Genomic DNA, 22684 nt, shown 5'->3' with positions numbered 1-22684 from the left:
TGCATCAAAGACTCACACACACCCACACACACTCACACCCACACATGTTCACACACCCACGCAGGCTCATGCACCAAAGACTCACACACTCACATCCATGCACACTCACACACCACAGACACACACCCACACACACATGCACACTCCATGCACCACATTCACATATTCACACATGCTCATGCACCACAGACTCAGATGCTCACACACCCATGCACACTCACATACCACAGGCTATGTTCACACACACACGCTCACGCACCACAGACTCACACATGCACACCTACACACACTCACGCACCACAGGCACACTCACACACCCATGCACACTCATGCACCACAGACTCACATGCTTACACCTATGTAGGCTCACACACCACAGACTCACACACTCACACATGCTCACGCACCCATGCACGCTCATGCACCAAAGACTCACACGCCCACACACCCATGCACACTCATGCACCACACTCACACACGCTCACGCACCACAGACTCAGACGCTCACACACCCATGCACACTCATGCACCACACTCACACATGCTCACGCACCACAGACTCAGACGCTCACACACCCATGCACACTCATGCACCACACTCACACATGCTCATGCACCACAGACTCAGACGCTCACACATCCATGCACACTCATGCACCACAGGCTATGTTCACACACACACGCTCACGCACCACAGACTCACATGCTCACATACCCACGCACACTCACACCCACTCATATTTTTCACTATGGTGACTACTGTCGACTGTATTGCCCACCCAGCTGTTCTGGGGCCGGCTCCCAACATCCACTTTGTGTGCAGAACGTGTTTTTAAACGGACACTTCCAGGCAGGAAAAGGCTGACGTTACAGGGTGAACACAAACGTTATCCCAGGCTCCTGGTACCACAAGGGCATCTTCAAAAGTGACCTTTCCAGCCCCATGGCTTTGGGGTCCCAGGGAAAGGCTAGCCCCACCGACTTCGGGTCCCCCTCCTACAGGGCAGGGGTGGGGGAGGGAGCCCAGGCTGCACAGTCACTCACCCCATCGTCATCGTCATCGTCGTCCTCCAGACAGTGCACGGGGCTCACGTGGGGGTCCGCGCGCACTCTCAGCTCCGCGATCATCCCCTAAACGCAGAGGGAGAGAGGTCACCAGCGGTCCAGAGGCGGGGCCCAGGGTCTCCCCGAAACCAGGGACAGATGGGTCAGGGGAGGGGGCGAAGGGGTGAGCAATGAGCTGAATCTGAGTCCAGGCGGCTTCATGGACCGACTAGGGTCTATCCACGGAAGACGCCGCGGGCAGCCAACAGGGGCCCGGGAGAGAGGAGGCCACCGTCCCTGGGGCCTGGTCCCGGCTGCTCCTCAGCTAAACCAATGAAACGCAGTGGGGGGGCGGGGGGTGCGGGGCAGGGGCAGGACAAGGCCACCTCTCCACAGTAAACAAAGGCAGGGCTGGGACAGCAAAGAGCCCGCGGCGCCCGGAGCGAGCTCTGTGCTCTGCGTTGGGCACCTCCACTCAGCCCAGGGCCCATTCTGAGGCCACTCCCTCACTCGTTCACTCATTTATTCACTCCCTCATTTGCTCACTCATTCATTCATCCACTCACTCATTCCCCCTCTCACTCACTCCACACACGCTCCCTCACGTGTTCTCAGCCCTGCCCTAGGCGCCAGGACGCAGCAGAGAACCGGGCCCCGCCCCCTCAGGTCTCAGTGTGGAGAAGAGGTCAGTGGTTGGAGGGTGCCCAGGCCGGACAGTAAGACAAGGACGAGGAGTGTCACTGGAGGTGGTGTCCCTGAGGGACACAGGCAGATGGCGCTGGGGGCATGGGGAGGTCAGGGGGCAGCAGACACCAGCCGGGCAACGTCCTGAACTAGGAGGCCGCCCCTGGGAGAGGACAGGGGACACCGGCTTCAGTGGGAGGTCGGAAGCCTGAGGGAGAAAGCAGGGGCCACCACCAGCTGAGGACAGCACGGGTGGCGAGGCTGCACTGGGGCCTTCGCCATGAGGCCCCGTGACCCCCAAAGGGCAGGGACACATGGCGACGGCAAATGCAGGTCCTAAACCCCGGCCGAGGCCTTGGAGCCAAGCACACGAGGATGCCGGGTCCTGGGGTCCCTGATGCTGTGTTTTAAAGGCTTCCCTGCCTGGAAGTTATGAGTGTTCACAGAGGCTTTCTAATATTCTCTCTGTGCTTTATTCAACGTTTTAATCCACTGGGATTCACTTCGGTGCATTTTCCCTAAATACAGACCTCACTTCATCAATTCTAAGATGCACATTTAACCACTTAGAACAGGTCAGGGGTCAGCAAACATCCTCTATCAAGACCAGAGATAAGTCCTTCGCTCTTTGTCATAACCTCTCTCCCGCTGTCCCAGGAAATCGACCGCAGATGGCAGGGAGGGGCTGGCGTGGCTGTTCCAACCAAACCTGGTGGACACACGTTTTCATTGCATGTAATTTTCACGTGTCACGAAATACTATTCTTCCTTCAATTCTTCCAACCATTTAAGCACGTGAAAGGCCCCCTGCCTCGCGGGCTGTACTGAGACAGGGGCGGGTGGAATGTGTCCTGAGGGCTGTGTACTGACCCCAGCCGGGCTACTCTGTTTATTCTTCTCAGTGCCCTTCGGACTCCCTTTATCAGTTGACCCTCGACCTCCTGATCCTCCTGCTCCCCGCCAACAAGAAGCATGTGACAGCAAACCAACAAACACCCCAGCGTGTCCCCGGCTAAACCCTCACCCGAGGGCTCTGTGCATCTCTTGAGGCTCGGCTCAGGCCGCTGCTTCCAGGTAGCACTCCTGGATTCCCTCCCAGGAGGGCTGGCACCTCCAGGGGCCAGTTCTGCCCGACTCCATATGCCCACTGAAGGTGAGGCCTGTGGGGCAGTGTTCCATCTCTGTGTGCATGTGTGTGTGTGTCTAGATGTGTGTGCACCTGCGTCTCTCTGCACCTGTGTGCGCCTGCATACGTGTGCGTGCAGGCTCAGGCACACACCTGCTCCTGGGAGGCGGATGAGGACTCTCGGACCCAGGCTGGGGGAGGCCTGAGGGAGACCCCTGCAGCCCCCACAATTACTGTGAGGTTGTCATTCTCCCCAGCACCACTCCCAGCCAGGCCAGTGCCTCAACTCGCAAGGGGAGGAGGAGGCCAAGGATGCAGGCAAGGGACTCTGGCTCCTTTCGCACAGATGTCACGGGCAGCGGGCACCGTCTGGGTGACCCAAGCTGCTGCTGCCTCGCAGCCGACACGGGGGGAATGTGCCAAGTCACTGATGACCGCTTCCTGCCTCGGGGTCCATCTCCGGAGGCGGGGAAAACGGTGTCCACTGGCGGGACCACCTCATCATCACTGATCTCCCCTCGTAACCACGGCAGGCTCCAGAGGATCGAAGGCAGGAACTGCCCGTGGCGCCGTGGTCAAGGCCCGCCCTGCCCTGGGCAGAGCTCGGGGTGGGGGTCCTCCTCCCGAAGCTGCAACCCACAGGCCTCCCGGGGCCAGGGCTCCAGTCCAAGGGCAGCGAGCAAGGGATCTGGCAGCAGGCGGCAGCTGGATTATTCGAGGGACAACTGTCCTTCCCCCCAAATTCTGGGATGCTCCAACCACCATGGAGGGCGGCCGCGCTGTCCAGGAGGGGCGTGGGAGCATGCATGTGTGTGTGCGAGTGTGTGTGTGTGAGCAAGCACTGTGGGCATGTGACCACTGAGAGTGTGAGCGCCTTGTGTGGCATGTATTCGAGTGTGAGCATGCGTGTGAGCACAGGTGTCAGGAGGCGCAGACCAGGAGCAGGGCGTCCCGAGCCGGAATAACCAGACGGCAGAGGAGCGAGCACGGCCAAGCCAGGCCGCCCCCCGAGGGAGCTCCCCAAGGACACGCGGCCGGGGAAGGCATCAGGCCCCCGAGGCCACAGCGCCTGCTGCAAACACTGAGCCGACTCAGACCAAACGTTACAAAATCCAGACACTGCGCTTCGTCACTAAAGACGGTCTAAAACATGACCCGTCACGGCCGCCCCGAGGGCCGCACATCCCACCGTCGTGTGTAGACGGTCAGAACCCGACGCTGCGAAACTGCGTCACTAAAGTCGCTGGTGCGGGGGCTGCCTCCCTGGGACCCCGACTCCTGGGCCCCCAGGACTCTGGGGTGGCCTCTGACCCGCCTGTTCGGTCCCCCGGAAGGGCCGTGCCCTGGCTGAGGGGCCTGCATGGGGGAGGGGCTGCAGCGCTCCTGGCCCTCCCCCCTCTGCCGGCTGACGCCCAAGTCTGCCTGGTCCCTTACCACCGACCCCAGCCGGGGCTGTGACGGGGCCAGGACGCCACCGTGCCACTTCTTCACACCTCTGTACCGAGCGGCTTCTGACCACCTCACTTGCATCAGACTCAGACCCGTCCCTGCCTTGCTGCACGAGGGTGTCGGCTCCTCCGAGCTTTCCTCCCAGGGGGTCTCGCCCGCACGTTCTTCCACCACAAACCATGTCCCCTCTGTCTCCTCCCTCGGTCAGCTCAGGACGTGCACAGATGCTGGGACCTGTGTCTAGGTCAGGCCGCCAGCGTGTGACTTCAGAGAGCGTCAGAGGGGTGCACAGTCGTAAAGAGGGGTGTCGGGAGGAACAGGTGACAGGGACCTCGGGGGCCCCGAGTCCTCCCTCAGTCAGCAGCAGCAGGTATGGTGTGGCTGGCGTGGGGGCTCTGGGGGAGGGAGACCTTGGGGGCCTGGGGGTGCCCACACTTCCTCTGTCTGGTGGCCCAAAGCTAGCGATGCCGGTGGGCATCCTGGCTTCAGGGGACAGGGCGCTCACTGTTTATGTAATGGAGCCAAACAAGCCTCGTGCTGTGAAAAGTATCAACCTCCAGTGCGTTTATCACCGAACAAAGTAAGTGACCACCCACCCTGGAGGGCCGCAGCCGGAGAGCAGCCCCCTCCTGTCCCCAAGCACAGTCCCGCTCCTGGTGCAGTGCCCGATACCTACAAGGGGTCAAAGGGCCTTCTCGGGCAGCTGTTCTGAATAAACAGGCCACCGAAGTCTAAAGAGACCAGAGGCGGGGGGGGGCTGATAAGATAAAGCAAACAGTGAACGAGAAATGGGGACGCTTCCAACGAAGAAATCAAGTCAAGAAAAGTGTGCTGCAGAGCATTTAAAATGGTAAAAAAGAAGATGCAGAACCACTGGAAAGAGCTGGAAGTCATGCTTTTAGCAGGTCACGCTTTTAGCAGAATGTTGTAACAACCGGATGGAATCAATATTTCCCGGGAGACATTCATCATTACCAAATTGGACTCAAGAATAAACCTGAAAAGACTAATGACGTTTAGGCATTTTTCTGACGGGAGAAAACAATGCAGGTTCTGTGCAGATGCGTCTGGACCGGCGCCGGGCTGAGCAGCTGAGCGGCGTCAGCGAGGGGACGAGCGGCCTGTTCTGGAGACGAGGGGAGGGAGGGCCGAGGCTCCTCGCAGCTCCCCAGGCTCTGCGCTGGATTCTGCCAAATCTTACAAACCACACGACTCGAAGGATTCTTTCCCAGGAATCTCAACCCAGAAAGTCTGAGAAACCTGGTACTAAACCCGTTTTGTCTTCCATCCTTCCAGACAAGCCTGCCCCTCCTCTCATCTGATCAGACACCCACAGGGAAAACTCTCGAAACTTCCCATCCTCGGGGACAGACGGAGCGGGACCGAGCTGACTCAGCTGGATGTGACATGAGTGAAATCAACTGGAGGTCAAGCAGGACACAGCCCAGGGCCACACAGGAACCACACACGCCTCTGTTTCTGTCTTCCTAACCTTCAAAGACTGCTGGGATGTTACATGCTGTGGGTGTCTTCTCCAGGCCAGACTTCACCACATAAACACTTTAAATATCCCAGCAGTTAAAAAAAAAAAGGACAAGGTGTAAAGGCAAATGACAAACTGGGAAATAAAATTTGCAGTGTACACAACAAAGGATCAGTTTCTTCCATATATAAAGAGCTTATATAAATCAATGACAAACGGTTGAACTCATCAAAACCAAAATGCAAAGAACATAAACAAGCCAGTCACAAAAGAAGAAATACAAACAGCCAAGAAACACATGAGAAAATTAAAGCTTGTTTTCATTGACAACCAAGAAATGCAAATTAAAACACCCAGACACTGTCTGCCTACGTATCCAACTGGCAAACGCATTCTGCAGAGATGCCAGGCAGCCCTGGCGAGGCCTTCGCTGCACGGTGGTGGTGACCACCACGCCCCTCCATCAGCACCGTGAGACAGGTGACCGCTGCCCCATCAGCACACGGGCAGCTTCTCTGTCCAAGTGTTGAAGACGTCTGGAACTTGGACACTTTTCCATCCTGAAACGCCTGGGAAATCTCACACAAGCTGCCAGTAAACAGCCCCACCCGGGTCAGGACGACTCTCCGACTTCTTTCCAGTTAATCACATTCGAGCACCAAAATGAAAACACAAAGAGGCCCAGTTTGGTATCAAAGTCCTGCTGGCTCCCAGACCCCAGGGTGAAAGCTTCTGCCAAAGGTGAAAGGTCAGCTTTCAGAACGCAAGTCGCCAGGACTTAGAACAACTTTAATCAAGCAGCCTTTGTCTGGGCAAGAATTAACCTTCTGTCCCCTGCGGACACGTCCCCCGGGAGCTCACACAGGGACCCCTGTCTGGAGCCTGGGCAGGGGTGAGCCAGCTGCAGACCAGCTCCAACTGCAGAATTCGGGGGCTGTGAGTCAGCCAGCTGAGGGTGCCCACCCTGAGCTTCCAGGAGGTCGGGATTCCAGAGGTGTAGGGGCTGAGGGCACGGGAGAAAGACTCCATTCCCGCTCTGGGATCTCCCTCCAATCCAACATGAAGGCCAGGGTCAGTCCCAGGAGGATGGGGTGTCCCTGGGGAGCCACGGCCCACCACCGCTGGGGAAATGCCACCCACACGGCTCTGAACCAGAGCCCTGCCCTGGGCTCACAGGCAGTGGGGCCGCTGCACAGCTTGGTAGAAATAATGACCAGCACGATTAACGGCGGTGCAGTGTGAACCCCTGGGCCCGGCCCAGCTGGTGCGCAGCCTTCACGGGTGCAGCCAACTCCTGGAGGGCCCAGGCTCAGGGCTACACTCTGCTCTTGCCGTCTTGAAATTTCCATCGTTCAGGGTCATGGAGCTGGGCCTAGACACAGCCCAATACTCACACCCAATGGGGCAAGGTAGGGCCTGGAGCCCCAGGGGCACCACAGCACCGACCACAGGTGCACACACAGAAGGAGGGGCTCTGGACGGTGACAAGGGTGGGGGTCCACTGAGGAACGAGGTCCCAAGGGGGCCAGTTGGGCTGGGGGTGTCACTGCAGCCCGGGGAGGCCCTTGTTGGGGTGGGAAGGGGCCAGAACACGGGGGAGTAAGTGATGCAGGGGAGCGGGCTGACCCAGGACCCCGGGGCCACCCTCGAGGTGGGGGTCAAGGGTTCTCCTCCCCGGGGCCTGCCGCACCACGTGGGCAGCCCTGTTGTCCCTCGCCCCCACTGGCCAGCACCCCCAGGCCCCCCTGGCTGCCGGGGCCGGCGCGCACGGCCGTCGGTTACCTGGAATTTGTCGGGGTCCGCTCGTCCGGCCTGAGCCACGAAGACGCGGGCGCCGGGCTCCAGCTCCAGGCCGCGCGCGGCCCGCGTCAGGGGCACGCGCTGCACCTCCTCGCAGTCCACGAAGAGCGCGGCGGCCGCACCGTCCACGCTGAGCGCCAGGCGCGCCCACTGGCCGGCGAAGGCGGGCAGGCGGAAGGCGGCGGCCACGCGTGTGCGGGCCGCACCCGGCTCCGCGTGGAGCAGCTGCACGTCCTGGTGGCCGTCGCGCACGGCCGCCAGCTTCACGCCCAGCGAGACCACGGCCTGCGCCGCGTCCGTGAGGGCGAAGAGCACGCCCGCGCCCCCCGTGTCCGGGCGCACGTGGAGCAGCAGCGAGAAGTCACGGAAGAACCGGCTCGGGAAGAGGTCCCGCGCCGCCTGGCCGCCGCTGGCATCGGGGCCGAAGACGTAGGCCGGCCCGACGTCGGGGTCGTCCACCCGGGAGACCTGAGGGGGCGGGGGGTCGCCGAGCAGCTGCAGGAGCCCCACCTCCGTGCGCGCGCTCTCTGCCGAGAGAAGAAAGACACAGTGAGGCGCGTGCAGGCACACGGGGGAAACCGAGTCAGGAGAGCCGCCCATGTGCCTGGCACCCGCCCCCGTCTGGGCTCTGCGGCTGGGGACGCCCACGGCCACCTATCTCATCCAGGGGCCGTGCCGGGGTCACCAGGAGGCCACAAGCCACTGCAGCCTCCTTGTCACCAGCCCGCCACCCAAGAGGGACGCGGCAGGGACTGTCCCAAACCAGCGGGCGGGCTCGGCGCCCCCATCAGAGCAAGGAGCCTGCCCCCAGCCAACGCTCAGAACCCACCCCATGCTCGGACCTGCCTACTACACTTGGACCCCATCTCTATCCCTGGCCGTGCACCCTGCCCCCACTCCCACACTCAGACCCCATCCCCACCCAACGCTCAGACCCGCCCTCATGCTTAGACCCCATCCCCATGCTCGACCCCACCCTACACTGGGACTCCAACCTCCCTGCCCGCTGTGGGACCTCGGCACACGTGCAGACCCTACCCCACCCCCACCAGCCCCCACTCTGTCTCCCCAACCTCAGCTGCGACCCCACCGCAGAAGCATGCCATTGCACCAGTCAACGCACCCCACCCCCACAACACTGGATTAGGAAAAAAAGAAAAAGAAAACGGCACCCTGAGGTGTTCCTGCAGTTTCATCCCCATTAGGAGCCAGCCTGGAAGCCAATTAAACTGCTGGGAGGCAGCAGATGAGAACCGGCTGTTTCTTAGGGGACGCTGATTATCCTGACCCAGGCCGGTGGTTCCGTGTCTGGGCCCACCCTCAGCACAAGAATCCCAGCAAGTCCTCCCAGGTTTGTTGGGGGTTTTGCAGGGTGTGGACAGCCCAGCAGCTGCTGCGTGGGGCCCCTGGGGGCGGGGGCTCGGCTCCCCTCCCCTCCCACCATGTCCACACTGGTGCCAAAACCGCCCTGAACTGGAGAGGGGCCTTGAGATGGGCCAATGGCTGGCGGGCGGTGGGCTCTCTCCTGAAGGGGCTGACGCTCACACTGGCGCAGGCCCACACGGCTCGTCCTGCCTCCGATGGCCCGCAGACTCTCATGCGTCCACCTCACTGTCCTCAGGAGCCACGTCAGAACGTGCCCTGTCTGTCCTCCTCGGCCATCGGTGTCACGGAGCACGCATTCTCACGACACATCCCACCTTGGAGCCCCCTCAGTGGGAGAGCCCAGGCTGGGGACATGGTCACGGTGCCCAGGTTCTCCCCTCATTTCTTGTCCAGATGGGCCCAGAGGCCCTGCCCATGATGCCCACCCTGGCCTGACCGTGCGCCTGGACCTGCTGGAGCCCTCGGACACAGCACAGAGGACGCCACTTCCTGGGCATGTAAGAGCCGCGAGCAGCCTGGACTGACGACCTCGGGGCTAACAAGCTCTGGGGCCACGGGTGACGGGGGCCGAGGGCAGGCCCTAACCCTCTGTCCACAGAGTGTGGTCACTGCTGTACAAGGAGACGGGGAAGCAGCAACTCAAGGAGAGGCCCACTCCTCAGCAGCTTCCCTACACCCACGCTGCCAGGTGGGGCCGGGACGATGGGCCGTAGTCTGGCTGAGGGCCCAGGCCCCAGGGCTTTTCTCTCAAGACCCCCACCTCCAGCCTGGTGTGGTCTACCTGCCAAGTGCGAGTCACACGGGAGATGCTCTTCTGGGAAGGGGCTGTGACCAGGGGGGTCCCGAGGAAGGCTGCGGTGAGCCTGCGAGGGCCAACTGTGAATGTGTGCTTGAACCTGTGTGAGAGTGAGTGTAATGTGTGATGTGTGTGTGTTTGTGTGTGGTGGCCACCTGGGGTCTGGTCCCTGACCCCTGAACACAGGGCCAGGCTGACCTGGGACTTCCCAGGGCAGAGCAGAGGGAAGAAATGCTGAACCCCGACTTCCTAAGACAAGCTGTGTCTTTCACGTAGCTCCTCGAGAATAAAAAATGAAAACAGAAGAAAGAGACAAGAGCCACCCACATGAGGATGTGCACCTTGGGGACCAGCCAGTGCTGGCCCTCCAGGACAGGAGCGCCTCAGCTCTGCGCGGCCCCGACTTCTCGCCACATGGGCAGCACCGCCAGCTAGCAGGGCCACCCCTCGACTTCACCCCATCCCTTGCAGGTAAGACCTCTACGCAGACAGGAGGTGGGGAACAGCCAGGAGCAGCACAGACAGCAGCCTCCGTGGAATGATGGCCAGGCCGCAGACCTGTGAGGACGGAGGGCCCCTCGTGGGACCAGGGGGACCTCAAAGGAAGACCCGGGGCTCTGGGAGACAGGTGGTCACTTCCCACTCTAAGACAGACACTGCTGTCCACCAAGATTGTTGCTGCTATGATGGTCCCTTTGTATGAGAAGTGTCCAGGGCCCAAGTGTCCACTTGGGGAGATGCTCAAAGGTTAGGAAACAAGACTCTCACCAGCCTGGGTGCCAGTGGCCCTGGTGTCCCAACTCGGCTGTCCCCAAAGTTAGGCATGGATATGCCCCACCACTGCCCTTCGTCCCAGGCAGCTAGAACTTTTCCAAATTAAGGATGTGAGAAGCAGCAGCCACTGACCTCCTGGGCTGGAAGTCATCGGCACATTACACGGGCAGCCCCAGGGACTCCAGAGATGCATAAGCAGCTCCTTTCCAAAGTCCTCCCATTTCCTCTCCATGAAATTCCTCCTGGTTCCCATGGGGAGCAAGCCTCCGAATGCCACGGCTCTGAGATCACTGACCCATCCTCCAAGGATAGGCACCGCGGGTGGAGCATGCTGCCACCTCCCTGCAGCCCTCCTGGCAGCTGCTGCGCTGGAGGCACTCGGCCCAGCTGTTCTGGGCAGGAAACCAGTATCTCTTCAAAGAGTGAATGCTGTGTGGCGCTGAGAGCTCAGAAGAACGCCCTCCCAAGAACACGGTGGGCGGCGCCTTGGTGAGCTGGGGCCCCTCTCATTGGCCACACTCCCCTCAGGTCAAGGAACTGGGGGCCGTGCCTGATTAAAGACAGTTTCCCTTTCAGCAAACAGGCCAGCCATGACCAAGTGGGATTATTCCACTACAACCAAGTGAAATTTATCCCCAGGGATATAAGGCTGCTTCAGCATTCATGAGGCAGTTATGGACGCCATCATATCAACAGGCTGAAGAAGAAAAAAATCACATGGTCTTAGCAACAGATGCAGAAAAAGCATTTGACAAAATCCCACACATACTCATGATAAAAACTCCCAGTAAACTAGGAATAGAGCAGAATTCCCTCCACTGGATAAAGAATATCTACAAAAAACCTACAGCTAACATCATACTTAATGGTAAAAAACTTGAAGCTTCCCCCTAAGGTGAGGTAGAAGGCAAGGCCGCCCCCTCGCACGACTCCTTCTCGACTTTGAGTGGAAGTCCCAGCTAATGCAGTCAGATGTAAAAACGAAATAAAGTCACACAGATTGGGAAGAAAGAGATAAAACTGTCTGTTCGCAGATGACATGATCATCTATGTAGAAAATCCAAAAGAATTGACAGAAAAACCTCCTGGAACTAATAAGTGATTATAGAAGGTTGTAAAATATCGGATTCATATACAAAAGTCAGTCACTTTCCCATATACCACAAGGAACAAGTGGAATTTGACACTGAAAACACAATACCCCTTATATTAATTCCCCCCAAAATGAAATGGGTATAGATATAACAAACATATGTACAACATCCACATGAGGAAATGACGATGAATGAAATCGAAGAAAAACTAAATAAATGCATACATATTCCGTGTCCGTGAACAGGAAGACTCAGTATTATCAAGATGTCGGTTCTTCCCAACTTGACCTATAGATGCAACGCAGTCCCAATAAAAATCCCAGCAACTTATTTTGCAGATATCAACAAACCAATTCTAAAGTCTATATAGAGAGGGGCCATAAGACCCAGAATAGCCAACATAATACTGAAGGAGAAGAACAAAGTTGGAGGACGGATGCTCCTCAACTTCCAGACTTACTATGAGCTTCAATAATCCAGACAGCATGGCACTGGGGAAAGAATAGACAGATCAATGGAACGGAAAAGAGAGCCTGGAAATAGACCCACATATAATGAACTGATGCTTGACAGTGGAGCAAAGGCAATACAACGGAGCAAAGATAGTCTCTTCGACAAATGTTACTGGAACAACTGGACGTCCACATACAAAAAACATGAATCTAGACACAGACCTGACACCCTTCACAAAAATTAACTCAAAATAGATCACAGACCTCAATGTAAAATGCAACTCTAGAAACTTCCTAGAAGATAACATACGAGGAATTCTAGGTGACCTTGGGTATGGCGGTGACTTTTTAGATACAACACTAAAGGCACAATTGTGAAAAAAAGAATTGATAAGTGGACTTCATTTAATTTCCTTAAAATTAAAAACTTCTGGGGCTGGCCCCATGGCCGAGTGGTTAAGTTTGTGCGCTCCGCTGCAGGTGGCCCAGTGTTTCGTTGGTTCGAATCCTGGGCACGGACATGGCACTGCTCATCAAACCATGCTGAGGCAGTGTCCCACATGCCACAACTAGAAGGACCCACAACGAAGAATATACAACTATGTACCGGGGGGCTTTGGGAAGAAAAAGGAAAAAAATAAAATCTTTAAAAAAAAAAATTAAAAACTTCTACTCTGCCAAAGACACTGTTAAGAGAATGAGAAGACAAACCACAGTCTGGGAGAAAATATTTGCAAAACAAATATCTGATAAAAAGAAATATATCCAAAATATACACAGAACTCTTCAAACTCAACAGTAAGGAAACAAACAACCCAATTTAAAAATGGACCAAAGAGCTTAACAGACACCTCACCAAAAAAGATATACAGACGGCAAGTAAGCATATGAAAAGATGCTCCACATCAGATGTCATCAGGAAAATGCAAATTAAAACAATGAGATATCCGTACACACCTATTAGAATGACCAAAATCCAGAACCCGGACGACACCAAAGGCTGACAAGGCCGTGGAGCAACAGGAACCCTGACTCATTGCTCGTGGGAATGCAAAACGGTGCTGCCACTCTGGAAGACAGTTTGGTGGTTTCTTACAAAACTAAACATACTCTTACCATACAATCCAGCAAACGTGCTCCTTGGTATTTACCCAAAAACTTAGTGCACACAGAAACCTGCACATGGATATTTATAGCAGCTTTCTTCATAATTGCAAGAACTTGGAATCAACCAAGATGTCCCTCAGTAGGTGAATGGATAAACTGTACTACATCCAGACAATGAATATTATTCAGCCCTAAAAAGAAATGTGCTATCGGTCATGAAAACACAAGGAGGAGCCTTAAATGTATATTATTAAGTGAAAAAAGTCAATCTGAAAAGGCCACATACTGTATGATTCCAACTATATGACATTCTGGAGAAGGCACAACTATGGAGACAGAAGTTCAATGGTTGCCAGGGTTGGGGGTGAGGGAGGGACGAATAGGAGGAACACAGAGCATTTTTCGGGCAGGGAAACTACTGTGTATGATACCACAAAGGTGGACACATGTCATTATACATATGTCCACATCCACAGACCGGACAACACACAGAGTGAACCGCAAGTAAACCACAGACTCTGGGTGACAATGATGTGGTTTATCCATTGTAACAAATGCGCCATGCTGGTGGTGGGTCGCTGATAGTGGGGGAGGCCGTGCTTGTGTAGGGGCAGGACGTATCTGGGAAATCTCTGTACTTCCCCTGTGAACCTAAAACTGCTCTTGAAAAGTCTTTGAAAAAATCAGGTAAATGATAACAAAAAGTAAGTAAATATTGCAACACTCTTATCAGATAAAGCAGAACTGAAGTTGAAAGCCATTAAGTGGGACAAAGGGGATGATACTTTTCGACAATCCACTGAGACATGATGATCCAGGTACCCCCCCCACATGCACCCAACAACGGTGCCCCCGAGACACACAGCGAAAGATGAGGAAGTCCTCCTTCAGGATGCAGACCCCGGGACACTCTCTCATCCCACTTTCCTGTTAAAATAGAACCTAACAGCCTCAGGCAGACACACGTCGAGAGAGACTTCCTGAACCTGGCACGGTGTTAAAGAAAGTTCCATACCTGCCTCTTTAGGACAGACAGTAGCAGTGACAATCAGAAATGTCTGGGGTGGGTGGAGAACCTGATCTTGATATCAAAGAGAGAAATATACTGAGAGCAAACATTTCAAGAGACATCTCAAACCATAAAACTTGACTAATAACCATCCTGAGCAAAAGGAGAGGCGGCCCCCGTCCCTGGGTGAGACCACGGGATGCTGACACGTGTATAATATCCACATTTGTCTACACGTTCCACACCAGCCAATCAAAGCCTCAGGGAATGTTTCTGACGATCTAGAAGAGAAGATGCCCAAGGACGTCTTTGAAGGAGGCTGTGAATCCCCTAAGCACAAAGCGGTACCAGGCACGGCTGTCACCCAGCGCCCAAATCAGGGCCCGCACGGGGCGCTCGGCCAGCGTGTAATTAACAAAGACGTGAATGAACGAGGACAAACGACTCGGAGGATGAGCAGAGCCGTTATAGCTTCAACTAAGAGGAGCTGGGAACACCCAGAGGTCTGTCAGAGGGGAGAGGGGCGAAGGAAGTACCAGAACCACACAGAAGGATGGGGGCGTCTCCCTGTGGTGTCACAGGGAGATTTCTGAGACACGCTGTTAAGGAAAGGAGGAAATTCCAGATACACAGAACGTGATCCCACTTGTGCAAAACGAGAATGGAGAGTACACACACATGAGCACACACACACGCACACGCACACGCTGTGGCTGGCAGAGTAATGGCCCCAGAGACACCGATGCTGGAACCTGTGAATGTTACTTTACACGGCAAAGGGGGCTTTGCAGACATGACTTTGGTTATGGCCCTTGAGATGGGGGATTATCCAAACCTAACCATATCGTCCTTAAAATGAGAGAACCTCCCCCGGCCAGGGACAGAGAAAGAGTCGTGACAAGGGAGGCAGGCAACTAGAATGATGGCCGCACCAGAAGGACCTGGCCGGTGTTGCTGGCTCTGAAGATGGAGGAGGGGCCCCCAGCCGAGGAATGCGGGGCCTCCAGAAGCTGGAAAAGGCAGGAAACAGAGTCTTCCCTGGATCCCCAGCAGGAACACAGCCCCGCAGACTGTTTCAAGTGTTCTCCACTTGAGCCCAGTGAAAGTGATTTCGGACTTCTGACCTCCAGAACTGGAAGGTAATACGTTTGCGGTGTTCGGAGCCACTAAGTTTGTGGCCATTCGTTATAGCAGCCACAGGAAGCTGACGCACACGCATCTGTGCAAACCCAGAGGGGACGGGGAGGGCCCCATCCCAGCAGGAGGGCGCTAGGGAGCTGCGTTCAGACCTCTTTGTGTGGCTTGAATCTCGATGGCAGTGTGTTCATGAACTAGTTCTGGGATAAAAATCTAACACAGGAGAGAAGCAGCTGAGGACAAGACGAGGGGTCCTCAGGGGTGAGAGTGGCGGGCGAAGGCGGTCCCCCCGGGCCAGCATTTGCGGCTTTTCAGGAAGGAAGGATCTCTGAGCCAGGCCGCTCTGCACACTCCCTCCTCCTCAGGGCTGAGGCAAGTGTCTGCAGAACCTGCCCCTCCTGCGTGGGGCTGCCCACCGACACCTGACAAAGGGGCAGCAGGAGGAGGCGGGTGGCCCCCCAGCAGTTGTATTTACTTCAAAGACATGTGGGACTCCCAGGACACTAGGCGTGTTGCTTGGAGAGGACACGGCAGCGCCCACAGCACAGCCCCTTGCCAGTCACAAGGCCAGTCTCTCTCACACAGAGTGGCCCCAGTAAAGGTGGTGGCAGGTGAGTCTCCCATGTTCTCCAAGAATCTGGAGATCCAAAAAAGGGCTTAGAGGGAAAGCCAGGTAGGCAAATGATGACAAACAAGACCCTGCCCTGGAGTCACTGACACACAGAAGTCCTCCGTGGTGCAAAGCTGAGTGTCTACTCCCCAGATGTGTGGGACTCTCTCCAGACACACATTTCAAGATAGAGACAAACTGCACATGTGACAACCACATTTCATATGATAAACTTGATCCGATGCATGGATGGATAGATGGTGGGTGGTTGGAAGGATGGATGGATGGTGGATGAGTGGATAGGTAGGTGGATAGATGGATGGGTGGGTGGGTGGGTGGATGGATAGGTGGACAGATGGGTGGATGGGTAGATGGATAGATGGGTGGGTGGGTGGATGGATGGCTGGATGGGTGTTTGGATGGATGGGTAGATGGATAGATGGGTAGGTGGAGGGACGGGTGTGTGGTTGGATAGATGGATGGTTGGATGGATGGGAGGACAGATGGGTAGATGGACAGATGGGTGGGTGGGTGGGTGGATGGATTAGTGGACGGTGGGAGGACAGATGGGTAGATAGGTGGTTGGATGGATGGATAGATGGATAGGTGGACAGATGGGTGGATGGGTAGATGGATAGATGGGTGGGTGGGTGGATGGATAGATGGGTGGGTGGGTGGATGGGTGGATGGGTGGGAGGACAGATGGGTGGATGGATAGATGGGTGGGTGGGTGGATGGATGGATGGGTGGACAGGTGGGAGGACAGATAGGTAGATGGGTGGATGGATGGGAGGTTGGATGAATGGGGGGGTGGATGGACTTGTGGGTGAGTGGGTGGGTGGATGGATAGATGGGTGGGTGGGTGGACTGGTGGATGAAAGGATGGAGGTGAGTGTGCTACCTACCTGCACAAAATATAATAGTAACAATGACTCAAGTCTTTTCAACTGAAGGGGAAAGTGCTCAAAAATGACTTCCCTGTGGCAGGACAGACACAAGGGGAAGGACAGTGTCAGGGAGATGTTCTCACAGGCCCCATCTCCCTGCCAGCCTGCCGCTGCATGGGCACCATCACAGCCGCCATTTGCTCCTCCTCAGTGAGGCCAAACGTGGGCTTTTGTCTGCACCACGTCCCCCTTGAGCCGCTCTCAGAGCAGAAAGGAACAACTGTTGGAGACAATGGTGAGCTGGATGCGGATGGGGCCGAGGGTCAGGAAAGCCTGTTCTGAGCGCCGTGTCTCCCTCGCTCTTCCTCCGTGTGGCTCACCGGAACCGCACGTGATTCTTGAACCTGCAGACAGTCTCACCCACTGCCTGGGGCACGCGGCACCCCAGCAAGAGTTAAACACAGGGCACCACGGCGCATGGGGAAAGCTCAGCCAGCGTCATCCAAAAGATATTTATCGGTTGCCAAGAGGTGAGAGATAAGCATAAGTATTTTCCAGGAAGGTGGTCGCATCTGGTTAAAGTTAAATGGAAGCCTCGAGTTAACTGAAGCTTTTAAACAACAGTAACTGTCCCTGAAGTTCACCTTCTAGGAAAAGACTGAGACCCACGCCCGGCAGGCAGGAGGCCCGGGCACTGGTGAGCCCACGACAGAGGAGCTCCCACGGTCGTGCGGGCACACCTCCCCGGACGACGGGGCAGCTTCAGAACCGTCCGCCGCAGAGAGGAGACCCCCGCACGGCCCCACGGCCACTGTGGCCCCACAGACCACCACGCGCCGCGAGGTGCCGTGGGCAACCCACTCCCCTGGGGCGGGAGGGGTTCAGCCATCGCGTGTGTGACCCAAAGGAGGGGTGAGCACAAGGCGTGGACACGGCCGGACCCTGGCCCACCAGCTGGGGTCCAGAGCACCACTTGCTGAAATGACTGGACTCGTGCGTTGAGACGAGCGACAGGACCCAGGCGTGATTCTGCCCCCAGCACCTAGGCAGAATCTGCACCCGCTGTGTGCCCTCCCCACGCTCAGACCTTCTTGGCGCCGCACACCCCGTCTCTGGTCTGCACCCCTTGACAGATGGCCTGCACTGTTAGGGTGGATGCCCCCTCGTCACCGGGGTCCCCACAGCCCGCAGCTCTGCGTCTGCCATGTGCACGGTGCTTAAGTCCAGTCCTGGAGCCCAGCTGCCCGGGTCCACCTCCTGGCTCCCTCTTGGTGGCTGTGCAGCACACACATACACACATGTGCACGCGTGCACACACACACGTCTTTGTCCCCCCAGACCTTAGTTTCTGCCCTGTAAGCAGGGTCAGAACACGACCTGCCTTCACTGTCATTCCAGGGGCAGCCAGCTCCAGCCATGGTGCGGGGGCTCCCACAGTGGCCCCTCCTTCCTGACCACGTCCCCGAGCCCCAACCACTGGCCGCATTGTCTCCAACGTGCTGGCGCCAGCCCCTCCCCCACCCCGCTCCCCTTGAGGGGACAGGGAGGCACCTCAAGTGGGCAGGACAGAGCTGTGGCCCTCAGGCGGTTGTGCTGGGATCAGGTGACCCATCCACGCCCCACTGGCCCACCGAGAGGGGACTGGGGGCGTTTCTGCCCTGGGGCCCGCCACCCTGCAGGACACACTCCAGAGGAGGGACACAGATGGTAGTGTCATCTGGTGGGCAGCTCTGGATGGGTCCTGGGAGGGAAGCAGCACCTGCCCCTTGGGCCCCCTCTCCTGCAGAGGCTCCCCTACACTGCAGCCTCATCATGCACCAGGGCGGCCTGAGGACCTCACTCGGCCAGTGATGCCTGCACTCCCGATGGGCCAGGAGCCTCACACTCGTCAGCAATTCGGGGGAGGGGCTAGGGACCCCTCGGTCCCTTCCATCCCCACCAGAGTCTGCCCCCATCACGCGAGGTGGGAACATCCATCCCAGCACAGGGGGCTGGCCGTGGGTGGTCCCCCGCTGAGAGGTCAGAGGAGGGGAGAGCGCTCCAGCCCTCAGCCCTGGCTCCCCTGGGACCCTCTCCAGCCAGGCCATTCCCAGGGGGGTCCCCGGTGTGACGAACATCTGACACCGGCCTCTGTCCTGAGGGGGTGCGCACAGTCAGTACTAACAAAGGAGTCCCCCAGGACTCCACTTGGAACAAGGCCGCCCTCGCAGGCCGGGGACCCTGCCAATGTGTGCAGATGTCCAGCAAGAAGTCCCCTTCAGGCCACTTGGCTGACCAGACCAGCTGCGGTTAGAGAAATTCCACACCCCACGCAGCCCTGCCCGGGCCTCGCCGGCATGAGAACCGCCCTGCACCGGCTCTGGGCCTGGACCCTTGCGGCTGGGCCCCCCGCCCAGAGAAGACCTGGGCAGCAGTGGATCTGCGTGTGTACAGGGCCCTGGGCAGGCAGGCCCAGCCCCACCCTCCCTCCCCGACCCCCACCGTCCTTCCTCCGCCCCAGAGGAGGAGGGGGGTGGGGAGCTGTGTTCAAGCTGCCTGGGCTCCTTCACAGGGCCGGGGCCTTCCTGGCAGAACGCCTCCCTATGGGGCTGCTCCTGCCCCCAAGCTTGGCGGGGATCAGGGAGCCCAGCAGCAGTGGCCGGGTGGGGGACGCAGCCTCCAGAAGTCCTGTGCCAGCCTAATGTTCGGGGTTCCGGGCACTGCGTGTGTGTAGGATGTGGAGCGAGGCTCACTGCAGCTCCCCCTGCCCTCGGGGTGAAATCAGAGCCCGCGGTGCTCCCTCGCTCCCAGAGCAGGCCCTGTGCACGCGGTTCCCTGCAGACGCTCCTGCGAGACCTTGGGCGGCCAGGCCACGGTCGCCCCCAGAGCAGCCTCCCCGTCCGTCTGTCTGGCTCAGTCGGCGTCCCTCCCTCCATCAGCCCCTGGTGTGCTGCTTCCTGAGCTTGGGCACCACCCGCCACTGGCACTTGTTCCTGCCCCGGCCTGTGGCCTGGGCGCTGCAGCCCCTCCTTGGGGCACCCCAGGCCTGGCCCAGGGGCCAGGGAATCACCACGCATGTCCCTCAGGGGCCCAGCAGGGGAACACCCCTCTTGGGGTCCAGTGCAGCCACCCCATCCCCACTGGCCCAGCTCCAAAGCCCAGTGACTGCAGGGATCGATGACCACAGGGATAGATGACCACAGAGATCGATGATCACAGGGACCGATGACCACAGGGACTGATAACCACAGGAATAGATGACCACAGGGATCGATGATCACAGGGACCGATGAACAGGTCAAGGCTGCTCCCCAGGCCACCAGGGGGGAGGGGAGAGGAAGGTAGCAAGACACACACAGCCCAACACAATGGGGCCGAGGCCGGTAGGTGCCAACGGGGAGCGGGCACTGCTCAGGGCCAAGCCCCACCCATGGAGGGAGAGGAGCCCGAAAGCTGCGGCTGCCCACCCTCCCCTACCTGCCACGTGGAGATGGGAACATGGTCCAGGTGGGGGACGAGTCCCAGGAGTGGCCCTCGCACCGGCCAAGCTGAGGGGCTGTGCTCTGGAGCCAGGCTGGGGTGGGCCCCAGATGAGCTCCGTGGACTCACTGACCACTGGCATGAGTGAGACTCTGGACCCTCAGAGCAGCAGCCCCTCCCACGGCATCTGCCCCTGCAACCCCGGCCCGTGCAAGGGGCACCGCCGAAGGACGTCAGACACCACAGCAAGGGGCTGGGAGCAGCGGCCAGAATTTGGTGGGAATCTTGGCTCCCATGGGCAAGTCATGTCATGGCTGTGTGCCTCGGTTTCCCCTCTGTGACGGGGGGTGCAGCAGGCTATCTCAGAGCCGTGGGGAGGGCTAAATGAGCTAAAATGCTAAGGCAGGGGCACTCCCCACGCATCTCCCCACACACTTGCGCACTTCCAGCCCCCTCCAGACCTCAGCCTCACCCCTGCAGAAGGGGCATCACTCCCCTCCTGCCTCCCAAGGGAGCAACGGGCACCTGAACTTAAAGGCCCAGCACTGGGGGTGGGGCAGGCTTGGCCTCTGTGCCGGGGTCCCCCAGCCCGGCCGAGCTCGCCTGGCAGGGCACAAGGGAATGAGGGGGAAAGCTGGCCAGCCAGTTACCTGCAGCCGGCCCAATGAACACACAGTACCCATCCTCCTGGGCAGGGAGTGAGGCACAGCTGACCGGCAGCCCGCCCCCGTCCAGGTGGCTCCAGCACGCGTCCTCCAGGACCTCACAGAACTGGCGGCAGGGCGGTGGGGCGGGGGGCGGGCCGCAGGGGGGGGGCCAGCAGCAGGCAGAAGAACCAGGCGAGGAAGCGGTGGCAGTGGGTCCGCAGGAGGCCCCCCCAGGCCCGCGCGGCGGCCTGCACCTCCTCGCTGCGCACATGGTGGAGGTGGTTGGGCAGCCAGGAGCGCCCAATTCCCAGGCGGCCGCAGACGGGCAGGGAGGGCGGCAGGGGCAGGCAGCGGCCAGCGGCATTGTGGACAGGCTGCCCGGCAGGGGTCAGTGGGTCAGCCCCGAGCAGCGAGGAGTTATTAGCAAGACCAGGTCCCACAGAATTAGCCACGTGGGGAATCCAAGCACCACTGTCCCCAATTAAAGCTGAGAGTGCGATTTGAGACAGCTCAGTGGGGGAGTCAGAGGAGAGAGCCGAGAGGGCAGTGCCCAGCGAACCCGTCACCAGGGGGAGCAGATGGAGCGAGTGCCTGCCGACGTCAGCGTGTCGGTGCTGCTGGCCGGGACGGGCTGCCACGGGCAAGAGTTCTTCACCATCCAGATCCTGCGGCTGCCCTGGGGACGGCCGGCTTCCCCAGAGAGGGGCCCCGCCCAGCGTGGAGGAGAGAGCTCTACCTGGGGATGGTGGCGGCAGCGAGGGCTCCCTGAGCAGTGCCTGGGGCGTGCCAGGGGAGGGAGGCGGCTGGGTGGGCACTGGCGAGGTGCCGGTCTCAGTCCTCTGGGTGACAGGAGAGCTTGGGGCCCCGCTACTTGGCCAGAGCACGGTCCCGTTCTCCTGAGAGGCGCTGGAAGGCCCAGGGAGGGTGAGGAGGTCCGTGGGGGTCGCAGGGGCTGCCGTCCCCGCCCTGGTGGAGCTCTCGGCGGGGGTGGTGTTGTCCCACAGCTGGACAAAGTTCCGGATGCCCATAGCCACGTTCAGGATCTCGGCCCCGACGCCGGCGATGTTCTCTGGGCTCTCAGTGGAGGCCGTGGGGGCAGCGGAGGCCCGGCCCAGGCCAGCCTCTAGCCTCTCCGGGGGCAGCTCACGGCTGGTGGGAGCTGTCCCCTGCTCGGTGGGGCCATCCTGGTGGGCCACGTGCGTGGTGGTGTCCTCTGTGGATTGCACAGATGGGCTGCCCCGGGGCACGGAGACCGGCGGGGCTGAGGGCCCTTTGGTCCCAGTGGACCACGGCCAGAGGAGGCTCAGCAGTTGAGCCCGGGCGGCCCCGAGACAGCAAAGCAGCAGCAGCAGGCGGAGGCGGCTGCTGGGGTGGGGAGCCATCAGAGCTGTGTGCGCTGCACGGCCTGGGCTGCGGCCGCCGGCCGCGGGGGTGGGGCCAGCCAGCTCCCGCTCTCCCCACCCACAGGCCTGCAGCCAGCTCCCCCATTCATGCTTCCCGCCAGCTCGCTCTTCCACCTTCCCACTCTCACAGAAGAAAAAAAAGGCACAAACCCCTAAATCAAGGTGACAGGCATGCTGCTTCCCCTCCTTACAGTAGCCACAGTCCCCAAGAGGCCAAAGGGACCTTTCAAGAACATGCAGTGGAATTGCCAACTCCCTCCGCTGAGCTGGAGGGCTGCCACCAATCCCCCTGTCGGGGTGTGGGCATGTGGGCTCCGGCCAGCACCCCAGGCCCCTG

The 22684-nt window shown here is 58.7% G+C and overlaps 1 protein-coding gene across 1 annotated transcript in view; it reads right to left on the bottom strand.

Moving 5' to 3' along the window:
* Positions 1-22351, bottom strand: part of COL18A1 (collagen type XVIII alpha 1 chain) — a 57577-nt gene extending 35226 nt beyond the window's left edge. Inside the window, 4 exon segments of the mRNA XM_046648049.1 lie at positions 1045-1131; positions 7569-8113; positions 20948-21110; positions 21112-22351. Coding sequence (XP_046504005.1) covers positions 1045-1131; positions 7569-8113; positions 20948-21110; positions 21112-22326 — 2010 coding nt within the window. The 5' untranslated portion in view covers positions 22327-22351.
* Between the last annotated feature and the right edge of the window lie 333 nt (positions 22352-22684).

The sequence above is a fragment of the Equus quagga genome, chromosome 21, assembly GCF_021613505.1.
Source record: "Equus quagga isolate Etosha38 chromosome 21, UCLA_HA_Equagga_1.0, whole genome shotgun sequence".
Lineage (NCBI taxonomy): Eukaryota > Metazoa > Chordata > Mammalia > Perissodactyla > Equidae > Equus > Equus quagga.
Note: the sequence above shows the minus strand (reverse complement) of the source record. Positions and strands in the feature narration are given on the sequence as shown.